At 35.1% G+C, this 26,526-nt stretch overlaps 2 protein-coding genes across 4 annotated transcripts in view; both read left to right on the forward strand.

Moving 5' to 3' along the window:
- LOC145307471 (uncharacterized) overlaps positions 1-26,526 on the forward strand; it is a 200,207-nt gene that overhangs the window by 123,394 nt on the left and 50,287 nt on the right. The gene's annotated exons all lie outside the window — the stretch shown is intronic.
- Positions 1,114-26,526, forward strand: part of LOC145306817 (extended synaptotagmin-3-like) — a 38,874-nt gene continuing 13,461 nt past the window's right edge. For both annotated transcript variants that reach the window (XM_080149111.1, XM_080149112.1), the window contains exons 1-14: positions 1,114-1,254; positions 2,024-2,106; positions 4,412-4,496; positions 6,196-6,302; positions 6,484-6,596; positions 7,176-7,239; positions 8,214-8,259; positions 8,850-8,906; positions 10,610-10,706; positions 11,164-11,229; positions 12,050-12,096; positions 12,865-12,909; positions 13,761-13,836; positions 14,540-14,616. In XM_080149111.1, the coding sequence (XP_080005237.1) occupies positions 1,156-1,254; positions 2,024-2,106; positions 4,412-4,496; positions 6,196-6,302; positions 6,484-6,596; positions 7,176-7,239; positions 8,214-8,259; positions 8,850-8,906; positions 10,610-10,706; positions 11,164-11,229; positions 12,050-12,096; positions 12,865-12,909; positions 13,761-13,836; positions 14,540-14,616 (1,062 nt within the window). In that variant the 5' untranslated portion in view covers positions 1,114-1,155. The remainder of the gene's footprint in view (positions 1,255-2,023; positions 2,107-4,411; positions 4,497-6,195; positions 6,303-6,483; positions 6,597-7,175; positions 7,240-8,213; positions 8,260-8,849; positions 8,907-10,609; positions 10,707-11,163; positions 11,230-12,049; positions 12,097-12,864; positions 12,910-13,760; positions 13,837-14,539; positions 14,617-26,526) is intronic.

Below are 26,526 nucleotides of genomic sequence, written 5' to 3' on the forward strand. Positions count from 1 at the left end.
TAAGACAAATCTTGAGTTTAAAAAATAGGAAAATAAGTTGGGAGAAAATTTAGCTACTATTTATTATTCTTTTGTAAAGCAATTTAGCGGCATTTTCACATTATTTGCGCATTCTGTCAATTTTTTGAAAAATGTAAATATTTACCTTTTTAACAAGGATGACAACATTTTTAAAAATAAAAATTAAATGGACGTACGGACTTTCTGGTAACGATTATAAAGTTGCTACTCTTTGTATATTGTACCTAACTGTTATAGGAATCATCATACAAAGTTTGTAATCGATTAATTAGGACAATTCTAACATGTCTAAATTAACGAAAAGAGCTACCCGTTACGGAAGGAATAGCTGAAAACCATCGCAGGACTATATTAGCTGTAATATTCTGAAGAGAAGAACCCAAATTGGATCAGTGGTTAAGCTTCAAACAGACAGACATAGTTCTACTTTTTATTAAAGAGATCATAAGATTTTTTTGTCTGTAGCTTAATATTTATGGATAACTATTTTCTGAACTATTCAATTATTGGAAGCTTCACGTACAAAGGTCCTCGGATGTTTTTAGGACATGTTGAATTTAGATTTAAGTTTTCGAAAGGTTTTTAGGCTATTTTTGCACATTCTCAACGAAGTCTATTGATGCGCTAGGGGAGCAGCAGCTTAGAAAGGATCATTTGATTATCAGCAGACAATTATCCGCTTATAAGGTATGCGATACTCTAATGCTTATTATAGGATATATATATAGTGAGTAATATCCAACAGACAACCAACACTTTGATTGAAAGACAATCTGTGTCTGAAATCCTAACTTAATGGTAATGGGTTGCACTCTTATTTTTTTCTCTCTCATTTTTTCTCTTTATTTCTTTCTCTCTGTCTCTCTCTCCCCCCTCCCCTTTTTCTATCTATCTTCTTCTCTATCTCTCTCCCTCCTTCGCTCTCTCTATCTCTCTCTTTCTTTCTCTCTGTCTCTTGCTCTCCTTCCCTCTTTCTGTTTCTCTCTCTCTGTCTTTCTCCCTATTTTTTTCTCTCTCCCTCATTTGTTCCTCTAGTATGACTCAGTGTGGTTCGAAATCAAAACTGATGCATTATTATTATTTTCCAGAATTTTTTTCTACAATAAAAATATATTTCTATGAATCTATTGTAAAATGTCTGAAGAAACTGGAAGAGAAAAATGGAGAAGTATTTTTACCTTACCCAAACAATACGTCATGGAGCTCAATTCAGATTTAATTAAAAATCCCAAGGTACTAACTATAAATCTATATATCTATCCATCTATCTATCTATCTATATATCTGACTATCTCTCTATCAATCTATCTATATATCTGACTATCTCTCTATCAATCTATCCACTAGAGAGCTATTAAAAAGCCAAGCTTATTCCTTCCATTTTACCTTTTTCTATAATCTATCTATCTATCTATCTATGTATCTTTCTAACCATCTCTTTATCTTTCTATCTAACCCCCCCCCCCCCCCTCCTTATTGTTTTAGTAGGGCAGTAACCCACATTTTGTGTGTAACATGTAAAAAAAATACCTTACCTAGCAACGGCATGGAATTTTTAAACGGTTTCAAGGTTTTTTTGTGTGGGGATGGGGTCGGTGGGGGTTAAGACTTCCGCCAAATCTAGTGTTAAGTACCTACATATTTTTAGGATTGTTATTTTTACTTCAATAGGTATTGAATCCTCTTTGTTCGAGCCCAAGGTTTAATAATTTGTGACATTTTTCATTTAACCCTCCACCCCAACATTTAAAGGATATTTTGGTAGCGTAGCTACTCTATAATTTACTTTTTCTGTCCGTCAGTCTGTAAGACTGTAACTTTATGGGACAAACGTGATTTTATCGGCTCATATTCAAGATAGACAGCTGTTATTTTTAGGGATTAAGTAAGTTTACATTCTGCCTAATTTAACCAAGTTTGATTAAGATATGCCCATCAATTGGGGTGCTAGATCGATTCCTAGATTTTCAAGTTTTTTTCCCCTGACTCCTATTTGTTTTAGGTATTACTGAACGAATACGAGGAGAGCTTGGTTAAATTTGTAGAGTGGACAAGCATTTATCTCCTGGGAGTTTTAGGTTTCAGGTATTAATATTGGTCTTTAGTGCTGAGTGTAATGCTCACATGTCTAGGGACAATTACAACTATAAGTCAGCGAGGGATAAGAACTTATTTTCATAAAGGGAAAAGTAGGTTGTGGGTAAATTCCGTAAAGGTGTGTATTTTAAGGCTTAGAAATAGTAGTAGAACAATAATATTCACTAAATATGTGTATTTCTTATTGAAAAGAACAATAGACAAATTTTAAAAAAATTTAATATAATTTTTTATCGTTCTACCACTGTTTTTAACTTAAAACACACAACTTTTAGGGATTTTACACGCAACCTACTTTTCCCTTGTTTGAAAATATGATTTTTTATTGCTTTTCTATATTTAGACCCAGTCTGTCTGTACGTCTATAATAGGATTGTTCTTATAGGTACTAATTTAGACATGTTAGAATTGTTCTATCGATTTAAAGCGTAGCAACTAGGTACATAATACCTAATAAAACTAAAGTCTATTGGTCCATTTTAAACATATTCTATAATTAGGATAGGTCTGTCTATACGTCCTTATAGGTGTTAATTTAGACATGTTAGAAATATTATGCATATTCCTGTAACAGTTAGGTATGATTATGAAAGCGTAACAACTCTATACCTAATGATTATTAGACGGTTTATTTTATACATTTTTTTTATATGAAAAAGGATCTGTGTTTCTGTAATGGATAGCTCTTTTTGTTAATTTAGACATGTTACTAATAGAATTGTTTTATTGTTTTTAAACTTGGCAAGCATATTCCTGTAACTGTAGTTTGCAAGCGTATACTTTCCTGTCCTATTATAGAAAGTTTTTGTTTGTAACTTAAGATTGCGATAACTACTGAATGAAGGTCCCTGGATGGTTTTAGACTAAGGGGGGGTGGGGAAGTTTTGACACATTTGCGTAAACCTGGCACCTAGGCTTTATCTTTGGACTGAGAGGATAGGTTATTAATGATAAAATCATTCTTATATGATGAATTTCACGAAGTTTTAAGCTTCCATGAAAAAAAAAACCTTCCCCCACTCCATATTTTTCATGACTAAAGAAAGTTATAAACTTAAGTAGGTTATAAAATATATAAGTTTTTTTCCCCTGGGTTTTTGATATCTCTATAGCTTTAAGAACGATTTTGTATTTGCAGGATACTTCCCATTACCTCTAGGGGCGATCTAACTATGGTCGTATTATCATAACTAAAGACATTAGAAATGGTTCCTACTGCTGCTATGTTAGATGCGCGACATTAATACTTAGAGAAGTGGGAATGCCTTGGCTCCAAACAGGCGCGACTCATTACCTTTCATAGTTAGAACTTCCAGGCAAAGGTCGTGCAATCAAAGAGTTTGTTGTCTGATGGGTGTTATTTAAACTAATAATACCCCGGGTGTTTGGACAGAAAAGATTTTACCCATCTTAGTTATCCTAGGTTGTTAGAGTGTCATTTTGTTGTGATAGCCATTAGGGTGTCTTATACAAGTAGAACAAGTCTACATAAAATTGCACATATATTTGTTGCAAAAATGCGTAAATATAAGATACAGTTAAAGCTTAAAAGACATACTTTCATTTTTAGGATTTTAATATAGAGTTACCTCGCTTATTACACTTTACCTTGTTGTCCGAAGAATCAGTATTTCAAAAATGTTGTCAAAATGCAAAAAAATAAGCATGTTTTAAATAGACTTACAGACTTTCTGTTAACTATATTAGAGATGCTACGCTTTCTAAATTGATCTGTCATAGAAATCATCATGCAAAGTTAGATTTGATAGGACAATTCTAACAAGAGCTAACCATTACAGACAGACACTTAACAATGCTAGAAATTGCTTACCTCAAATCATTAGGTATTCTAATTAACTGTGGTTGTATTTTAGTTAGACCCGCTACCGTGGCTTAACACGTAGCGCATCCGATTGTCATCGGGAAAGTTGACAGGTTTGAATCTCGTACACTGTGTCTTAACTAAAGACGTTAAAAATTGTTCTTACTGCTGCTATGTCAGGTGCGCGACATAAATAGATAGAGTAGGGGGAATGCCTTGGCCCAAAAACAGGCGCAACTCACTACCATGCACAGTTAGAACTTCTCAGACAGAGATCGCGCAATCAAAGGGTTGGTTGTCTGATGGACAAATGGACGCTTTACACTGCAATCATAGGGCTTAGAGCTGACAACCCTATCCCATATCCATAAAAAAAGCCACATTGTTACAGAAACACTGACAAATTGCCAGCGGCTTATGCTCCCCCTGTGGAGTGAAAACGGCTTATATGTATGTATTTATTTATTTTAGTTATGCCTGGATTATCTCGCTGTTCCTACTGTACCTGTCCAGAAGTCAATTCCGCCACCTGGCACTCCAGGATACCATCCTCCAGGTTAACAATTATACCCAGGGAGGAAGGGGACATTGGGGTTTTTTTTTTTTACACATTAGTCCCCAAAGTTTTATATTACCTAACGTTTTCTTATTCGTTGGTTTAACAAATTTCGGGTCTTTTATTGAAATTTTATTGGTTGTTTCATTGGGTTGAGTGTTATAACGTTTCAAGTAATAAATATAATATACAGAAAAGGTAATTTTGTGTATTATCATTGGGAATGAACATCAATCAGTCTTTATCTTATCCCTTTAGAACCCTGAATTATACAAAGGATAGTCTTTAGAGGACGGGATACTCCAAGCTTATTATTTACCATCCTTCAGGTTACCAATTATACATAATACCCTATGATAATGTTGCTAATGTCGTATGGGTGAGTTGCACCTGGACTGAACAGTCAACTTGTCAACTCAAGGCCAGACTCTTGGTCCTTCACCTCATACCAGTGGTATAGTACATTACAGACAACCAACTCTATGTGATGCAAGACCTTTGTCTGAGAAGTCCTAACTGTGCATGGTAACGAGTTGCGCCTGTTTTGGGCCAAGGTATTCCCCCCATTTTAACTATTTACGTCGCGCATCTGACATAGTAGCAGTGGGAACCATTTTTAACGTCTTTAGTTATGATGCGGTGTCGGACCGAGATTCGAACCTAACACCTTCCCGACGACAAGCGGATGCGCTACGTGTTGAGCCACGGTCGCGGGTCAACACATAATACCCTATGATAATACACTAAATTACCCCCTTTGTAGATTACAATTAGTGGTTGAAACTTATGGACACTTAACTAATTGAACACCTCTACAAGAGACAAAATGAATTGAAAATTAGGTGTTATCCTCTTAGGAATTTTTTTCAATTTTATACCCCCCCCCCCCCCCCCCCCCCCGACTATATGACTGGGTTAGGTTAGGTTATATGACTAGGGGGCCGAGCGCCCGCAGCTAGGCAGGCTAGGGGGCCGAGCGCCCGCGGCTAGGCAGGCCAGGGGGCTGTTTTTCTTGGGGGGGGGGGGGGGGGTATAAAAATTGTCAAATTTTGAGAAAAATTTCTGAAGAGGATAATACCGAAAATTATTGCTAAAATCGAAATATATCTTCATGCCTTAGAATAGTGAATTTTTTTTAAAAAATAGGTTGAAAAACATACTAACTATAAAATAAAAAAGTTTTTTTAACTCCAACCTTTTCTTAAAAGTTTGAACTTGCTTTGCTTCTATTGTACATAATCTTTCTTGTTTTCTTCCAATAAAATCTAAAATCTTCCCAGGTCCGGGGTGTATATTCTGCACAAGATTAATTTTTTTTTAATTAATAAGGAAGAGGAAAAATGGAAACATATTTACAGATCTCTTCATTTTTTCATATTATCCCCCCTATTACATACCTACTATTTTAGTTTTTTACATCAAGGAGGGGAGAAAAGTGGAAAAAAATATTTTCAGTTTTCTTAGTTTTGACATTTTATTTCCCACCACATATTTTTCATTCTTTTTACCCCTCCTTTAGTAGGGTCAATTTTGAATCTTGCTTTTTCTCACAAATACTTTATAATTCTCACAAATTCATTCTAATTCTCACAAATTCATTCTAATTCTCACAAATTCTTTCTAATTCTCACAAATTCTTTCTAATTCTTACATATTCCTTTTCCTCATTTTTATTGTACGCAATCTTATTTGTTTTTAGGAGGATGTTAAGAAGATAAAAGAGGAAGGCTTCACCTTTGGTGACCTCCCCTCCTGGGTGGCCTATCCTGACGTTGAGAAGTGTGAGTGGATCAACACCATTATCAGGTATAAATACCACCCTTTGATTGCATGACATTCCTTTCTCTCGCAAATCATTCCTTATTCTCACAAAATCTTCCAGATTTTAACAAATTCTTTCTGATATTCATAAATTCCATTTTATTCTCTAATTCTTTCTTTATGATGATAACCTGAACTAAAATTATCTCTAACCTATCCTGTTAAGACGAGTGTGGCCACACAGTGCCAGCCTGGCCCAGCAGGTTGCCAAGCACTTAGTAGAGCCAAAAATCAACAAAATTCTGGACAGACTCAGACTCATGGAGTTGTCTAACTTCAAGGAACATTCAAAACACTCAATTTCATTATTTTTATTATGTATAATATTGTATTATAATTAGAGAAGATTTCCCACGGATATTAAATTAAAAATTATAAAAGCAATACCTCTTGTTTTGTTGACCTTCAGGGCTAAGAAAACTTGTTTTATCTTATTATTTTTCATTTTAATATCTGTGGAAACTTCTATAAATATGTAATACAATGCAATAAATAACTATATTTACACATTTTCTTATCTTACAAAAAAAACAATTAACTGTACTTTTTAATTTTAATACAAATAATATTTTTCCCAGGGAAAGTGGGGACATTGGACTCCTAATTACACTAGTCCAAAAAGTTTTATATTATTGTTTTCTTATTTGTTGGGTTAACAACTTTGGGGACTTTTATTGAATATTGATTGGCTTAATTCATCAAGTTGAGTGTCCAAACCTTTCATCCACTGATTTAAATCTACAGAATTTATCAATGGGGATGTACATTTATTTATTGGTCATTGTTTTATCCCCATACATCCCTGTAATTTTTCTTTATAGCATAGAACCGGTTTTTGAATGTTGTCTATTATTATGTAGTTGAAAAGATTTGATCTCGGGACTGTGGCAGCCACTATTGGAGGAATCAAGGTCTATGACAGGTGGGGGCAGAGCTGTGTCTGGATGATAGCCCTTTGACAACCAACACTTTGATTGCATGTCCTTTCTCTTGAAGTCCTAACAGTGCATGGTAATGAGTTGCGCCTGTTTATGAACCAAGGCATTCCCCTTAATCTAACTATTAATGTCGCGCACATTTTAAACACTTTTAACGTCTTTTTGTATGCTGATGCAGTGTTGGGCTAAGATTCGAACCTATCACCTGCCCAACTATGAGCAGATGCACTACGTGTTGAGCTACAGTTTTTGTTTGGATGTTAGTTGCAAAGGAACTCTATAATTACCAGGGCAGGTGGGGGCATTAGACTGTGTGACACACTGATGCCATAAGTCTGAATAATGGATGAATTATTACCCGTGATCTTACACCAGATCTTCATGTCCTCCAATAAATTAAAGTTTGCAGCAGACTAAAATAATTCCACCCTATTTACCCCTTCTCTCTTCTTCTACTGGATACAAACTGACCAATAAACTGGTACCATGTTAGCAACCTAAATTGATGACAGTTTTTCCCCTGTCATAATATCCACATTTATTCTACATCCATTGTCTGGATATTAGTAGTGAAGAAAATCTATATTCCCAGTGTAATATCACTGGTACCCAATATTTAAAACCATTTTGACATTATTTGTTGGTTAAAAAACTTTGCATATTTTTATCTAATTTTGATTGGTTGGTTTGAAATTATAACTATCCAAACTTTTCAACCAATAGTTTTAATCTACAGAAGGGATGATTTTGTTTATCATCATAGGGGATGTACATCATTTAATCTTCTATTGTCTTTTCCCTAGTATCCATTACCCAATATAACTTAATTAGCACAACCTGACCTAAATAAATGAACAAGTAACAAACAAACACAAGTTCTGTGCTCAACAAGGCACTTTAGGGGAAACCGTCGGAATTGCCTCAAAATTGTTTAGATAGACACCTCTGCCCCACACAGGAATACAAGCACTGATGAAATTATTATTGACATTCAGTTTGTTTACCAGGAACCAATACTTACCTATAAATTATAAAATTAATACCTACCTATATTATTTATCAAATACCTACCTACCTATATTATTAACAAAATCAATACCTACCCATATTATTTATCATATCAATACCTACCTACCTACCTATATTATTTACAAAATCAATACCTACCCATATTATTTATCATATCAATACCTACCTACCTACCTATATTATTTATAAAATCAATAGGTACCTAAATACCTATATTATTTAGTTATCAAATCAATACCTACCTACCTTTCTATATTTTTTATAAAATGAATAGGTACCAACCTATATTATTTATAACATAAAAGTAATAAGATGTATCAGTGTCTTTCTGTCTGTGGGTGCAGTGAAAAGTTTATTTAACCATTAGACTGATGATTTGGTTCTCCATTGTGGTAAAGCTTCTCATAGATCAGCTGTTCCAAGATAAATTGCTACTGATATAAATTCTCACTCCCTTCTCGATTCACTCAAGTACCTTAACTAGAGGAGAGACACAACCAACCCTTTGATTGCAAGACCATTGTCTATAGGTCTAAGGTAAAAGGTTATAAGTATTGATGCTCCGCAGGGTGATGCTACTGTTTCTTTTACTCTTCAAAATCTTGGATGCCAAATTAGTGAGGTAATTTAGTGATTGATTGATAGATAGATTGACTGACAGATAAATGGATAGATAGATTGACTGACAGATAAATGGATAGATAGATTGATTGATTGATTGATAAATTGATAGCTAGATTGATTGGTTGATAAATTGATAGCTAGATTGATTGGTTGATAAATTGATTGATAAATTGATTGATAGATTGTTTGATAGATTGATAGATAGATCGACTGATAGATTGATTGATAGATTGATAGATTGATAGATTGATAAATTGATAAATTGATAAATTGTAAAATTGATAAATTGATAGATAGATTAATTGATAGATTGATAGATAGATTGATAGATAGATTGATAGATAGATTGATTGATAGATTGATTGATAAATTGAAAGCTAGATTGATTGGTTGATAAATTGATAGCTAGATTGATTGGTTGATAAATTGATTAATAGATTGTTTGATAGATTGATTGATAGATTGATTGATAGATTGATTGATAGATTGATTGATAGATTGATTGATAGATCGATTGATAGATTGATTGATAGATTGATGGATAGATTGATTGATAGATTGATTGATAGATTGATTGATAGATTGACAGATTGATAGATAGATTGATAGATAGATTGATAGATAGATTGATTGATAGATTGATTGATAAATTGAAAGCTAGATTGATTGGTTGATAAATTGATAGCTAGATTGATTGGTTGATAAATTGATTAATAGATTGTTTGATAGATTGATTGATAGATTGATTGATAGATTGATTGATAGATTGATTGATAGATTGATTGATAGATTGATTGATAGATTGATTGATAGATTGATTGATAGATTGATTGATAGATTGATTGATAGATTGATTGATGGATTGATTGATAGATTGATTGATAGATTGATTGATAGATTGATTGATAGATTGATTGATAGATTGATTGATAGATTGATTGATAGATTGATTGATAGATTGATTGATAGATTGATTGATAGATTGATTGATAGATTGATTGATAGATTGATTGATAGATTGATTGATAGATTGATTGATAGATTGATTGATAGATTGATTGATAGATTGATTGATAGATTGATTGATAGATTGATTGATAGATTGATTGATAGATTGATTGATAGATTGATTGATAGATTGATTGATAGATTGATTGATAGATTGATTGATAGATTGATTGATAGATTGATTGATAGATTGATTGATAGATTGATTGATAGATTGATTGATAGATTGATTGATAGATTGATTGATAGATTGATTGATAGATTGATTGATAGATTGATTGATAGATTGATTGATAGATTGATTGATAGATTGATTGATAGATTGATTGATAGATTGATTGATAGATTGATTGATAGATTGATTGATAGATTGATTGATAGATTGATTGATAGATTGATTGATAGATTGATGGATTGATGGGTTGATGGATTGATGGATTGCTGGATTGATAAATTGATAGATAGATTAATTGATAAATTGATAGATAGATTGATAGATAGATTAATAGATAGATTGATAGATTGATTGATAAATTGATAGCTAGATTGAGTGGTTGATAAATTGATTGATAGATTGTTTGATAGATTGATTGATAGATGAATTTGTAGAGTGATGTAGGTAAAGATAAATTGATAGATTTATTGATTGATTGATAGATTAATTGGTTGTCCCTTTATTTGTGAAATATATAGGTATCACTGAAGGGAACTGTTCGCCTGGTAGTAAAGCCTTTGATGGACAGTTTTCCAATTGTTGGCGGTTTTCAGCTATTTTTCATGGACATGCCACAGGAACTTTATACAATACATCCCTAACATTTACCCAATGATGGTTTACAAAATTACAAAGTTTGGACTCTACTAGTTTGGAACCAACCATTTAAAATTCAATATAAAAGTACCCATACCTAGTCTTTGAGCCAACGAATAAGAAAAAACTGTGGATACCAGTAGGTGCTGTAATTTACAGTTTAATGTGGCTGCATCTACAAATAAAATAACCTAAAACCATCTTAAAAGCTGAATGCGCCTCTAGAATCTATGAGCCTCTGAAGCAATGAAGGGGTAAAAAAGCAAGCTTAGAATGTTACAGTGGCGTATATTCTGCACTAGATTCATGTTTTTCCCTGCTGCAAAAATATCTCTTCCCCTCCCCCTGGTTAAAATGAATTTTCCCATCATTCTAAGAGATTTTTGTTTCCGTAAATATTTGCTGAATTGTATTGTATAAAGTCTTCTCCAAACATAGTATGATTACAATTTGGGGAAGATGGCAAACTTTGGAGAAATTCCCGGAGTATCAAATATCATCAAGGAATTTCATAACAAAATAAGGGGAATTCCAAACACGTCCAAGCTTATTTTTATTTGGGGGGGGGGGGGTAAACATTATAATTATAATTTAAGTTCTCTTTGTGGGGGATAATTTTTATATCATAGAGGCAAGGACGTCCAAGCTTAATTTTATTTGGGGTTGTTAAAATTATAAATAAAAAATTTGGGGAGGGGGGGGGGGGGTTAGTCACCCTATAAGAAAAGAAAATTTAATTTTATTTAAAGGGAGGGGACGGGAGTGACACTTTTTGAAACAAAAACTAAAAGTCAAAGGAACTTAACTTAAACAAAGAGTTACAACACTGAAATTTGGCACAGCAGTCGATTTTAATAGGAACAATGTGAAACTGTGAAGTAACGTCGGCGGAACCACCGCCGCTATCGTCAAAAACCGTCGTTTCCTGCCAAAATCTTGTTTTGCCTTTTTTCCCATTTTTAATCATCTGAGACAACTCATTTTCCTTATATTTTTAAAAGAAATATGTTTGTCTCAAAGGATTCAAAATATTTTAATTTGGCAAGAAAAGACAAAAAGTTTAACGGGAGGCGGCTGTTTTCGGCGGTTCCGCCGCCATTTCTTCACATTTCCGCATAGCATCTCTTTAATGCAACTGCAATTCTAAACTTCAGTGCTGTAATTCTTTTTTTACTTAAGTTCATTTGACTTTTAATTATGTTTTAAAAAAGTGACACACCCGCCTCCCCATTTAATTTAAGACAAAAAAGGGAGAGGGTCTTAGTGCTCAACTAGGCACTTTTTAGGAGAAATTACCAGTTATTTATTATGAGATATCATTCAGAGTGTTCTGGATACAATAATAAGAAGAATGTTTGTCTGGCCCCACAGGGAAAAAATTGCACCATTTCATCATAGGCGTCCAAGAGAGGGACGGGGAAATATTTTACACATAACCTTTTAAAATACATTAGAAAACCCTCATTTTACCCCCCTCAAACCTTTAAATCCATATATTTACCCCCCTTAAATCTTATATATTACATTTGCCACACAGAGAAAAAAAATGCACTATCTCAGTCTAGACGTCCAAGGGGGATGGGCGGGGGGGGGGGGGTGATGATAATGGGATGTTTACCCTCCAAACTTTGAAATCCCTAATTTTTACCCCCCTAGAATCTTAAATTATGGATTACCCACCTCATTTTATCCCCCCCCCCCCCTCCTCAATTCCTATATGAAAAACACTAGATTACCAAAACCCTTTAATACACCCTTATTTTGATTATTAGTTATTTATCGCATCGTATTATAGACAGCTTTCCTCGGTTATTAAATGAAAAATTAAAAGTTAATTTCAGTTTTTTTTTGCCTTGATTGGCCGAAGGTCCAGGCAAATAAAACTAGCATTAATACCTATTATAATTTTTATTTTATTATTAGTGGAATAGTGTTTTATAATACAATATGTATATTAGATAGATGATTTATCAGTATGGCTAAGAACTGGTTCTAATCCAGCGGATTTCAAAGCTTTATACTGGAAATAAATTTCCTAATTTATTAAAACTATTTCCCAAGAAAAGTATTGTCAGAAAAAAATCTTTCAAAAATTTTAATAAAAATCCTCGAAGTTAAAAATTGCATTTTGTTCTAAAGGTTCAGCTTCTACTTTCCTTTGGAGAGTGTAAAACGAATTCAGGTTGGATTTAATTTTCTATAACAAGGATGACAACATCCATAATTAAAAATGGACAAACGGACATTAAAGTCATAGGGCAGATTTTTATTCGTGAGCCAATTTGGAATTTGATCGGTTTATGCCAAACTTAGAACCAAGGGGGGGGGGGGGTGGTTAATGCAACCATCTCGTAATCAGTGAGCAAATCAATGGCACTTGGAATTTTGATCTGAAATTTTGCATGAGTAATCCTTGGTATGTCAGTCTTTTTTCCCTAAATCGAACAAAAAGTTGAAAAACTAACCGTTTAGCCGGTTTTTGGCTATTTTTAGGGCAAATCTGCCATAAATTATGTAGGAATCAACTTTTTGAAACATATTTTTGCTTTAAATCATTAGAAATGATGCAAACAAAACATTTTTAGATTTCTAGTACCAGCAACTAGCGGCTAGAACCGTCCGAAAACGTTTTAGAGCAGCAAAGATTAGTATGTGGAGATAGGTTTCGTGATGATTTGCCTTGAAAATAGTTAAAAAATGGCTAAACGACTGAGCCGCCAGCCATTACTTTTCCAACTTTTTGTTTAATTTAGGGAAAAAAGATCTACCAAGGATTACTCATGCAAAATTTCTGATTAAAATAATTCTAAGTGCCATTTATATTTTATACATTGGTTACGAGATGGTTGCATTACCCCCCCCCCCCCTCCCCCTTTACTTACAATTCTATATTTTTATCTAGCTATTTCAGGATATCAGCTATATGATGCCGCTACCAGAGAGATACCTATCTATCTATCTATCTAACTATTTCAGGATATCAGCTATATGATGCCGCTACCAGAGAGATACCTATCTATCTAACTAATTCAGGATATCAGCTATATGATGCCGCTACCAGAGGGAGTGCTAGAAGTCGAGTTGATTCGAGCCCGACACCTCATGAAAAAGGAATACAGTTATTTTCTTTCAAAATACAACCCTTACCTTACCTCGAAGAGGAAGGTTTCTTCTACGATTTTTAAGTTATTATCTAGAGAATCCAGAGCATGATCAGCTTGTAACAGGATGCAATACTCTAACATCCTAGGATATTAGGTTAAGTAACATCCAACAGACAACCAACCCTTTGATTGCACAACCTTTGTCAAACTGTGCATGGAGTTGCGCCTGTTTATGGGCCAATGCATTCCAACTACTCATCATAGAAGCAGTAGAAAACATTTTTAACGTCTGCAGTTATGACGCGATGTCGGGCCGAGATTCGAACCTATCACTTCCCCGACGACGAGCATATGCACTACGTGTTGAGCCGTGGTCGCGGATTAATAAAAAACCCCTTACAGACAACCAACCCTTTGATTGCCCAACTTTTGCCTGGAAGTCTTAATTATTATGGTAATGAGTTAAGCTTGTTAATTGGCCAGACTTTTTTCTCTTCCTTTTTACCTTTCTCTCCCTCTTGGCTCAACATATATATCTCTCTCGCGCTCGCTCTCTCTCTCTCCTCTCTCTCTCTCTCTCTCTCTCTCTCTCTCTCTCTCTCTCTCTCTCTCTCTCTCTCTCTCTCTCTCTCTCTCTCTCTCTCTCTCTCTCTCTCTCTCTCTCTCACTCTTTATTGATATTGAAAGTAAAAACTGTATATTTGAACCAGGACAAAAGTTTAAGAGGTGGTAAATCTGATCCATACGTTGTTCTGTCCGTTGGGGAGAAACAGATTTCTTTCAAGGTATACCACTATTTTTATACAGAGGTTTGTTTTTAAAAAATGATGCCTCGTCTAATGGCATAAGTAATGAATCGCTGAGAAATTTCCAATTATCATTTTTTTAACTGTCTTGGCGAGGCATCCTTTGTTAATTTTAGCACGGATCGCTGCTTGGTGGAACTATATATATTCAGTATTCATGTATATAGGATAGACACTTAAAGAACACAATGGACCCAGGGTTGGCAGGAAAAGTCCAGGGCAGATTAAACTACATGGTTTTTTTCCAGTTTTATCCACCAACAAAATTACATAGCAAAAGTCCACCTTGAAAAAAATGCTGCTTTGCTTTCAAAAAGGTCCTAAATTACTACTTTTTCTTAATAAACATGATTCTTTAAAAATGAATCCTCGTCAAATGGCATTGGTAATCAGCTAGCTATCGCCGAAGTGCTGAGAAATCGGCGCCACTATTAGTCACTGCGCTGATTTTCTTTCTTTAATAAGCTGACTTTGTGAACCATCCCTTGCTAAATTTAATGAGGATTGTGACACTGTCACCTCAAATAAATGTAGAGGATTTTTTTTAATTTGAGGATTTTTTTATGGTTAACAAGTATGACAACATTCATAAAAGCAAAGCTCTGAAACGGTAGGACAAACAGACATTAACACTTGTATAGTGTCAGAACTGAATAATCAGAATATAAATGAATAAGTGTCAAAGCACAATTGTGAATAAATTTGTTGAAAAACTTCTTGATACAGGATAATGTTTATGGACATACTTACATTTTTGGACCCGATTATAGAGTAGCTTCGCTTTTAATATTGTTCATTGTTGTCCCAAGAATCAGTATACCAAAAATCAAATCAATCGGATAATTAGATCACATAGAAATTTGTTGTTAAAAAGTAAAAAAAAGAACATGTTTAAAATGGACGTACCGACAGTCACATTCTGGTAATGATTATAGAGTTGCTACTCTTTCTAAATCGTACTTAACTACTACAGGAATCATCATGCAAAATTTGAAATCGAAAGGACAATTCTAACATGCCTAAATTAACAAAAAAAGCTATCCGTCTCGGACGGACGTACTGTGGTATTCACCATCCTAGTTTATGTATCTCCATCCCTGTCCACATTCCTATACTTCTCTGGCTGAGTCAGACCTCCACTTGTAACCGCCACTATACTCCATCCTGCTGTGTTGAGAGCTAGTTGATTGTTGCAGGCCAAAGAGTGAATACTTCTCTCCCGTCTGCATTCGGTTAGATACAAGCCTATAAGTCTAGGCTGGCGGTATCTATATTTCCCACGTGTTCAAGTACGTCGTTTCTTACCTAACTAAGAAACAGGACGTCCAAGCCTTTAATTGATATCATATTAAATATATCCTATAATAATAATCCCATTAATCTGTCTATTCTAACCAGTTTTAATTGCTTAATAAATGTTGTATTTTTTAGAAATACCTTGTTATATTATTGATATTTAATTGTATCGAAGCTACTCTATACTCGTATTCCGGTCTGTCGGTACATCCCCTCATACGTCATTTTGGCGCAGTCTTGTCTACCACTCAATTTTTGAGGGGGGAAGGTATAGATAATTAGCGTACAGACAAAATTAAATTGTAAAGTAGCTTCGATTGCAAAGTGAAATTAATATTTTCCTGATAACTAAGTTTATTCACGGAAACAGTTTACAGTAACAATTTGTTACAGAATATTTCTAATAATTATTTCGTGGCAAACTGCCAAATAAAGATAAAAAGGAACCCGCCTTTTATTTTCACACTAGTATTTAATTTCACACATTTCCATATTTTCTCCTTAAAACAGGAAGAAAGGGATATTCCCAAGTTCTTAAAAAAGTTTCGTGGTAGACAAAGCAGTGTTAACGAACACTACACTCCAGCACCATGACCGATAATGCCAAGAAAGGGGATAATGATAAAACCAAAAATCCGCCGCCTCCGCCGGCTCCGGCCGTCCCTGGTACCTCGCAGCAGCAGGCTGACCCGCTTTCCCCTGAAAAAATCAAAGACCTCATAACGGAAGCGTTAAATGATAAGTTAAACGAATACTCGTCACATTATAGAGATATAATAAAACAAGAATCCGAGATTATGAAGCTTGAACTAGAAACAAAATGGGCAGGGTTTAAGGACACGGAATCACATCGCAGATTATTAGCCGACACCGACATCTTAGATCTAAAACGTAGAGTATCAAAACTCCCAGCGGACGGAAATCTTGGCCCATTGTTTGCGGAAAAAACGTTAAACGAAAGTCTTAACATGACTCATTTTAACACCATAGGGGATGATTCAATTAATGCCACTTTTTATGACCGGATATCGGTCCAGCAAAAGATAAACGTGGTCGAATGGGTCGCCAAGGATAGGATGACAGCCCCAGGTTGTATGGCCTATTCAATTGTAGGCTTTATAGGTCCGGCGGATAATGACAATTGGATGAATGTAAGAGAAACTTCTCTAACGGAATATGAAAAAACCTTATTAGAAAGGATTCCCTTTATCCCTGATAGGATTAAGTCGTTAGAGCCCCTCCGTAGACCTACACGGTCTGCACCCAATGTAGCAACAAGACCCTCTACAAGAAACACGCCAAACACAGGCACATCCGCGGCGGCAACAACTAGCACCGCCGACGATGACTTTATTAAAGAATGCTTTATTAAGGGACAAAAATGGGATTCCGATTTTGCAAGGGATGCCCCTAGGTGGGACGGCAGGGCCGACTTTGATAATTTCTTTTCTAATATGTGGAGGGTTGCAAAGACATACAGAATCTGTGACCCAATCCTTTTCAAGGATATTTTATACCAGCGAATTTATGACTCTAGAGGGGAACAATTAGGAGACCTAATTACGCCTGAAAGAAATCAGGCCTTATCTGCTTTAAGTTATTACCTGATGATTAGGAGGCTGGTCACTCCTTTCTCGGATCCAGAAGTAGCCTCGCAGTACTTCTACAACCTAAAACAGGAGACTAATCAACCCCTTGACACCTATTTTGAAAACAAACTTAGGGTGTTCAAACTCATGAATCCTGGCCTCATACCTAAAAAGAAGTGGAAAGAATTCTATCTTAACGTTAGTAAAAATCTGCTGTATACCAACCTTGCCATGGACATGGCCAATTATGTTGAGAGTATGCAATTTTTGGACGATTACAACGCTTACTTAAATAAACTTATTAACCTCGGACAAAGATACGTTAATTGGGATGGGTCTGGCCATATTAGCAAGGAAAACCTTTCGGCTTGCTATTCTCAAGCCATGGAAATGTTCCTACCTAAAAATTCTGCGGAAACGAAAAAACAACCCATAATCAGCATTATCGAAGATAATATCCCCACTAACACGGCAATGTATAAGGAAAACTTAACCGAAGAACCTGACGAGGTTCCCTCTTGGGTAGATCATGAGGATGATCCTATTGCTTGGGATCAAATCGAGGGCGTTATAGGAGCCTTTAATGGGAGGAGTAAAAATATTAAATGCTGGCATTGTAATATCCCTGGCCATGTAGTGCAGAATTGCAACAAAAAAAAAGCTGGGGAGCCCCCACATCCTGAGTCCCGCTTTGGTAAAACACGGAGTAAATTCACGCCTAGAAAAGCGCCAAGTAATAGTAATAAAATACCTGAGCAGTATGCGCGTAAAACTATCAACCAAATGGATCAGGAAGCCAGCGAGGAATCTGAAATAGATAAATATGTACAAGCAATTGTTAAAAATCACGTCCACTAGATGTAAAAGTGGATTTATGCGATATTAATTGTCCCTATCCCAGAAAATAAAAATTTGCTGAATGAATTTCATATTTTGATATGAAAGATAAACAAAATATCCCATGCCAAGCTAAACTTGCAAATTCCTTAATATCAAATATCCCTTGCCAAGCAATGCTTTGGCGCGAAAAAAAATAAAACAAATTATTATTATTAAGTCTGACTAAGCAACACAAAATAAACTCCTCCCCCTCCTTTCCCTATCCAAATGTAGCTGATACAGGAAATTGGGGGAAATAGGGAAGTAACCTGAGGAGCATTCCACATGCACTTAATATTTCCATTTTTAAAAATCTAATAGTCTTTATCAAGTGAATACCTATTTTCTATTTAGTAGTATTTATTTTTAATATCGCATGATCTATCTAAAATGTAAATATCGTATATTTTGAATGTATATATATTAGAATCTAAAACATTCTAGTTCAATTTTTAACCGCTAGGGGAACTTAAGCGAATTATCTGTATATAAACAATGATTTTTGAGTTGAATCCTCAGTATCAATTTTATCTGAGAGTTGCACACTCTTAGCCTCTGATTTTTGTAGCTGAAATATCTCAGCAATTATGTATAATAACTTATTCATATGGATAAATATTATTGCATTTTGTACAGTGACAATAATAGAACTATATTTAATTTATTATGTATCCGAAAGATGTCGCCTAGAATGCTACCGCGGTCCGTATAAGTAAATAATAAGATTAAGAAGGGGGGGGGTCTACTGGAAAATCTGTATAAATACGAGCAAATTTCCAAATCTAATTCAGTTGTTCTTCAGTTCTTTGTTGTTATCATTTACTCTCTGATTTTTTGAGCTGCAATTAAGCAGCAGTTAAAAATTAAAAAACTTTAATCACTTAAAACGTGATTAATAAAATCTTAAAACATTTTGATTAAATTATCTTCCGCTAGGATTACTAGCAGAATAAAATAAACTTAGTTCTATTAGCTTCCGCTAGGATTATCAGCGGAATAAAAGGTCTATATAAAAGTGAATGCATATTATTAATCAAGGCCAGTTACTATCAAAGCAGTTACTACAAACCACATCTTATTTTTGAAGCTGATATCCAGCATTAATTATACTTTAGTAAATATATATATATACTTGTTCTACCCCATAGGTGGAAAAATTAAGTATAAATACTAACAATATCAGAATAATAAATCAGTCATCATTGACCCTCTTTATTATATTAGCCATATCTAATATTTTTTGAGCTGTAATTCAGTGCTAACTTTATATTATTTGATACTGTGAATCAAATACTAACTAGTAAAACCATATTTTGTATAAATACAGATATAAATCAAAAAATAAGTCAGTCTGTTTTTAATGTCTTGTTAGTTGCAAGCTGAACACTTATTTTTAAGCTACTTTGTAGCCTTTCAATCTTTCGAAAACTTTTTAGTTCAATTTCATTCCGATAGGTTTTTATCATATATCCAAGTATATAAATAAGGACCCGTATCAAAGTTTAGTAGTTTCTTTAGAACTATCAACATTCTCATGCTTATTAAGAAATTTCTGGAGCTGAAAAGCGCTTAATAAAAAAACTTAATGAAACCCAGAAAGTTATATAAAATTATTTTAACAATTAACCATATTGTTAAAACATTTCATTATTTGAAAAAATTCGACAGACAACTATACCTGGAACACAGGAAATCTCTGTGTGAGGATTACCACCGTCTAACCGCTGAGGTGGGGATCTTGGAAAATATGCATCTTAGGCTTCGACTAAAAATATAAGTTATTTTATAATGCCTATCTGTGCAAAACTAAAAGTTCTTAATCCCGTGGGGGGGGAATTCCTGCAACACGCTTTAGTGGATACAGGAAACAACTTTAGGTCCCTTATTTCTAAAGAAATCTTAGATGATAATAAAATCACATTCACCCCTGCCAATCTTAGCGCTCTGTCTGTAGATTTAAAACCAGTAAATATCATAGGACACGTAAGTTTAAAATTCAGCTTTGATGGGTCAGATAAAATATTCGAAGAAACGTTTTACATCCCTGAAACAACGTCTAAAATTATAAATCTAGGATATGAATTTCTCAAAGTTAATCGAATTAATTTGTTATTAGATAAGTTGTCCTTTGAGCTCCCTACTGGCGAGCAAATCCCAATAGAAAATTCAACAATTAACATAGTTGAAGAAAGTAAAAACATACCCCTGATTCCTACAAATAATGTTCATACGGAACAAAACTCCCTTATCCCAGGAATAAATTGGAGTAACCAGGGGGGGACTGGGACATTAAAACAAAATAAAACATGCGTAAAATTAGCAAAGAAAACAACATTCTTGCCGGGGGGGAATACAACAGTGATAACAATACCTATCCATCAAAAAAATAGGAAGCTGTACATATCCCCAAATAATTCTAAAATGACAAGCCATAACGGCTTGATGCTTATGGAGGGTATTTATAATGTAAATGAGAAGGGAGAATGTTGGGTAAATTTTGTCAATTTAGCAGGAAAAAATATTACCTTATTGAATAACGTTAAAGTTGGATATTGCTTTGAATTCGAATCAGATCCCCCAAATTCCTGCAATAAAAGTATTAATCAAATAAATGAATTGTCAGGAACTACACTTCTTAAAAGAATTAAATTCATTAAAGAAAAATTAGACTTAGAAAATAGTGATCTTATCAAAAATAACCCAGGGATGAAGGAAAAGGTAGTAAAATTATGCCTTGATCATTTTGATATATTTTCGGTTGACGATGCCGATATCGGTAACTGCGATCTCTTACAGTATAAAATAGACTTGATCCCCGGGGCTAAACCTATTAAGGCTAGAAACATTCAATTAAACCCATTATACGAAGCCAAATTAAAAGAACAAATTGAAAATTGGCTAAGGGGGGGCGTCATTGAGGAGGGCTACAGCGAGTGGTCCTCCCCAATCTTTGCGGTAAAGAAAAAACCAACGGCTGGGGGGGAAGGCAAGCTTAGGTTCGTTATCGATTTTCGTGCGCTTAATAGTGTAACACGAAAAATTAATTGGCCCCTTCCCTTGATTTCTAGTAATTTAGAAAAATTAGGCACTGGCAATGTATTTACCACCCTCGACTTGACTAGCGCATTCCATGCGCTAGCCATTTCGGAGGAAAGTAAACACTTGACAGCGTTCACAGCCCTTAACAGGCAGTATCTTTTCAAGAAACTGCCGTTCGGACTGTGTAACGCGCCAAGTGTTTTCTGCCATTTGATGGACAGAGTCCTAACCCTTATCCCTGGCTTATATGAATTTATAATTTCTTACCTTGATGATCTTATTATATTCTCAAAGAATGTTGAGGAACATCTGAAGCATCTCAGAAAACTCTTCGGAGTCCTAAAAATAGCAAAACTTAAGTTAAATCTAGCCAAATGTAAATTTTTCACATCCGAATGTACATATTTAGGTCATATAGTCAGTTCCCAAGGACTTAAAATGAACCCCGCATATTTAGAACAAATTAAAAATTGGAGCAGGCCCAGGACAGGCAAGGAACTCCAGCGTTTCCTGGGCTTCTCCAATTATTATAGGGCCTATTTCCCATCCTATGCGAAAAATTCTTGTACCCTAGACGAACACAGAAACGATAAAGTTATCGAATGGACCAATTCCCTATCAAAAGATTGGGAAAATTTTATAAATATGTTCTCAAATTCTATAAGTAAAGGCTATCCCCAGTGGGATAATCCTAACCCCTTCATAGTAGACGTAGATTTTTCTACAAGTTATTTCGCTGGAATTCTCAGCCAAAACCAGGGGGGGGAAGAAAGAATTATTGGAATATGTTCCAAAAAATGTAACGGGGCAGAGAAAAATTATCCAAGTTATAAAGGCGAATTAGCATGTCTAGTATTTGTTCTTAAAACCTTTCTTCATTACTTAAGATTTAGAAACTTTATTGTGCGTACAGATTCGATTTCCTTAGTTCATTACAAAAAATGGCAAAAAGGAACAATAAATGGTGTAACTCTGAGATGGATTTTCTTTATCCAAAGTTTTGACTTTACAGTAATTCATAGGAAGGGTAGGGACCATTGCAATGCCGACAATCTATCTAGAGGGCAATTTTTATGCAAAGAACATAAGGAAACCGACTGTGAAAAATGTACTAGCTCATTTACCTTGGATCCTTATGAACAGGATTGCCCATACCAAGACCAGATTTTTGAGCTACATGCGGCTTCGGAAGTCGGTGTGCACAATGTTTGGCAATCTGAAACACAAAAAGATCAAGTATTATCTGAAATTCGTAGGTGGATATTCGAAAAAAAGAAGTTGTCGAGTTTTGAAAAAGCTGAACTAACCGGCCGGAAAGAGGTCCTTTTTAAATTAATAGAACATTTATACGTTATGGAAGGACTTCTAATATTTAGACAACCTCTTAGCAATGGAACATTCATTGAAAGACCCGTCGTACCCATTGGATTATATAATAAAGTTTTTGAATTAGCACATAATAATACTATAGGTCACAAGGGGGTTAACGAAACAACACGCAAGATAAATGAAAGATTCTTCCTTATAGGAATTAATAAGTTTGTCGAATCACGCATCAAAAATTGTATTACCTGCCTAAGAAAAATAGGGCAGGTACCTAAACATAAACAACCTATCACCCATTCAGCCATTAGTCACGAGATTTTTGGCCAGGTATCAGTAGACCTTATCGGTCCTTTAACCCCTAACTATTTCCAAGGACAACATGTCCGTTACATATTTATCCTAGTTGACCTATTCTCTAGGTACATAATCGCCCACCCCATCAAGGACGCCACCGTGGAAAGCACGGTGAAGGTCATCCTTGAACAGGTGGTACCCACCTACGGCTTATTTCGGTCATTGAGGAGTGACAGGGGAACAAATTTTACTGGGGAGGTTTTCAAAAAAGTTATGGATGAACTAGGTATCGAAACTAAACTTATTCCCCCAAGAAACCCTAATAGTAACCCATGTGAAAGGCATAATCAAAGCATTTATGCAGGTCTAAGATCCGATGACCGATTCGAAAGTAAAGACTGGGCAAGAAAATTAGCTTTGACCACTTTTGTAATTAACTCTAGTACGTCTAGAAGAACGGGGTATACGCCATATTACCTTATGTTCGGCAGACAACCAACTCTCAATCTCGATTTCTTTTCTCCAATCCTGCAGAAAAGGCAGGACATTGACTGCAGGTCTTACTTAAACTACCTAAAAAATTTGGAAGAAATTATTGCACAGGTTTCCAAAAAATCTAAAATCTATTTAGAGTTTCAAAATAAATCTAGGAAGGCTTCATCCCCCCTTTTCGTTAACGACGTATGCTTTGCATTTTTTAACCTAGTTAAGATAGGGATCAGTAAAAAATTGCAATCTTTCTATGGGGGTCCTTTTATCGTAACAAAAAAATTCTCAGAGGCCCTTTTTGAACTCAGTCCCTTTGGATCAAATCCAATAAAAACTAACCAAGTTGTTAGTAGAGATAAAATACGAAAAATAGATTCTAAAATAGAATTATTGGGGGAAACACTTTCCTTTAACGTCTTTCCAATTGAGGAAATTGTCCCGTCTGAGGAAATAACCTTGACCATAGATAATACCGGGCAAACCGAAAATAACGATAATAAAGGTATGGAAAATGACGATTTTACCTACCTAGATAACGATGGTGACGATTTCATAGAAGAAAACCCTGAAACTAGTCAGGACTTACCCCAGGGGGAGGTGGATTGTGATGGGGGAGGGGATATAATGGAAAAAAACTCACCATTTGAGCCACAGCCCAAAGACCAAGAACCCCCTGGCGCAGATCGGTCATCCGGTCCTCACATCCACGTCGAAAATAGTTTCTTGGAAGAAACCGTCCCGTCCGAGGCTTCTTTCTTCGCACAAAAACCCAAACAATCCAGCCCTGAAAAGGTTATTAATGTTAACAAACAAAGCATAGTACCCAAGTATATATTAGAGGAGGAAAGAAAAACTAGGTCACAAGGGGGGGATAACCGCATACATGTCCAAATCGGACTGCATAATCCAATTAAAAGGAAGAAATAAAATGTATATAAAATGTATAATTATATAAAACCAAGGTGGCAAATGTATATAGCTTAATCTACGTATGTATAATAACGAAAATAAACAAAAAATATATGTTAAAACTAACTAATTAACATATTTTAGAGAAAAACGAGAAGCATAAAAATAAAATGCAGCATCATTTGGCAAAGGCACCAGGAGCTCGAGGTAAATTTATTTTGGGATTCTTGGGGCTTTTTATTATTTTGGCAAAATCAAATGCGTCCGAAATAATACAAATAGATGCGACTCAATGTGTAGCAAACGAAAATCCACGTTTGAAAATCTCTGAATGCGCTGCGTTTCTTAATATTACCAATATTGAACAAAAACAATTTCACCTACTTCAAAAGGTTGAAAGAAAAATTATACCTGGAATTCGTTGCCACCTCCGAACCAGTACTCATTACTGGTATTGTGGCAGATATAGCCACATACACCTCGCTGCTCCAGCACTCGTGGAGATACCGAACCTCGTAACTTATGAAGACTGTTACACCATGTCCAAAACTAAAATATTTAACTTTGAAGGGAAATCAGTCTCAGTGTATGAACACCAGATGTCATACACGCGTTTCCTGGTAAACGGGACACTTACTTACCCCAACGACCTCCTTAACGGCATCGACCCCGCCTGCGAGGGAAACGGCGTAACCATTAACGGCATTTTTATCCCTGGGACATTTGAGGAAAAACAAATAGGGGTCCAGGCTGAGCCTGTTGAATTATTACAAACAAAAGCGGGCTGTTACCTGGGCAGTCACTGGGTGGGAAACAATTGTTTAGATCACAATCTTAGAATAGGCTACGATAGAATTATCTCAGATGATAAAACTGATAGCGCACAAAAATTCACTTCTCCTGGGCGAACGGTAGACATCTTTAATATTTCATTGTTTACATTTGAAGGAGAACAGGGTGCCCAAAAATATCTAGTGATTGATCCCCAAATTACGCTAGCGCTAGAACTTAAAGATAAAAAACATTTTGACAAACTAATTCCCGAATTATTTTATTACAAAACTAATATTGATAACTTAATGGTATGGTTCACAAATTCTATAAAACCATATTTCCCACTCTTAAACGCTAAAGAAAAAGATGACATGTTACCACTAGAGATTTTCTATTCCTACCAACAATATAATAAATTAATTGTCCCCGAAACTCGCTGTTTACAGAACCATTTTCTGTCTAAAAGCAGTATTCAGACGCATCGTAAAAAACTAGTTAGGGCGCTCGGTGAGCTGGATTTAGTAATACAGTGCGATAGTCTTAAAATCAATGTTTCTTTGGGAGAAAATTTACCCTGTTTTGTGGATCATTTCTCGGTTTCAATCAATAATAAGACTATGGGAATATCACCATTTTCACGCAGATTGGTTAACACCACCCATTTAACTCCGACTAAATGTTCCGAAAATCCAATTTTCTTACATTTGTACCAAGGAAAATTCCTTGGGAATCAAGGGCAGGGTATGCAAATACTAAATGTAAACCAATATCTTATGGATAAACCGATTAGCCTATTTCTATATCATTCTTGGCAAAGCCTAGAAAAAACTAATTTCTCAGAAAGTGCCGAGGAATTATACCTCAGCCAACTTGCCGCAGACTCCAATAATTTTGAAGTAAAAATAACTGACTCCTGGTTTATTCAAACGTATCATAAGGTGGTTGATTTTCTATCTAGTACTTGGTATCATATAGTGCTTGTAGTAGCAGCCATCCTTACAGGAATAGGGTCGTTATTATGCGTCGCTTTTATCATTTACATATTAGCCTGCACCAAAATTCACGCGTACAAAGAAGGAGGTACGAGTGAAACACACGAATTGCGGGATTTTACAAATAATGGGGAAAACTAATCCCCAAAAACGGACGACCTGTATCAGACATACTACCTATAAGATTGTCGTCCCTAAAGGTCGTCTTTGTAAAAATATTTCCTTATTCGGTATAAGGAATTAATGACCCTTAATTTTAAGTTTATTATTTTTGTTTTAGGATATCCCAGGCGGAATTTTTC

This window comes from Acartia tonsa, chromosome 15, assembly GCF_053477335.1.
Source record: "Acartia tonsa isolate MP-2025a chromosome 15, ASM5347733v1, whole genome shotgun sequence".
NCBI lineage: Eukaryota > Metazoa > Arthropoda > Copepoda > Calanoida > Acartiidae > Acartia > Acartia tonsa.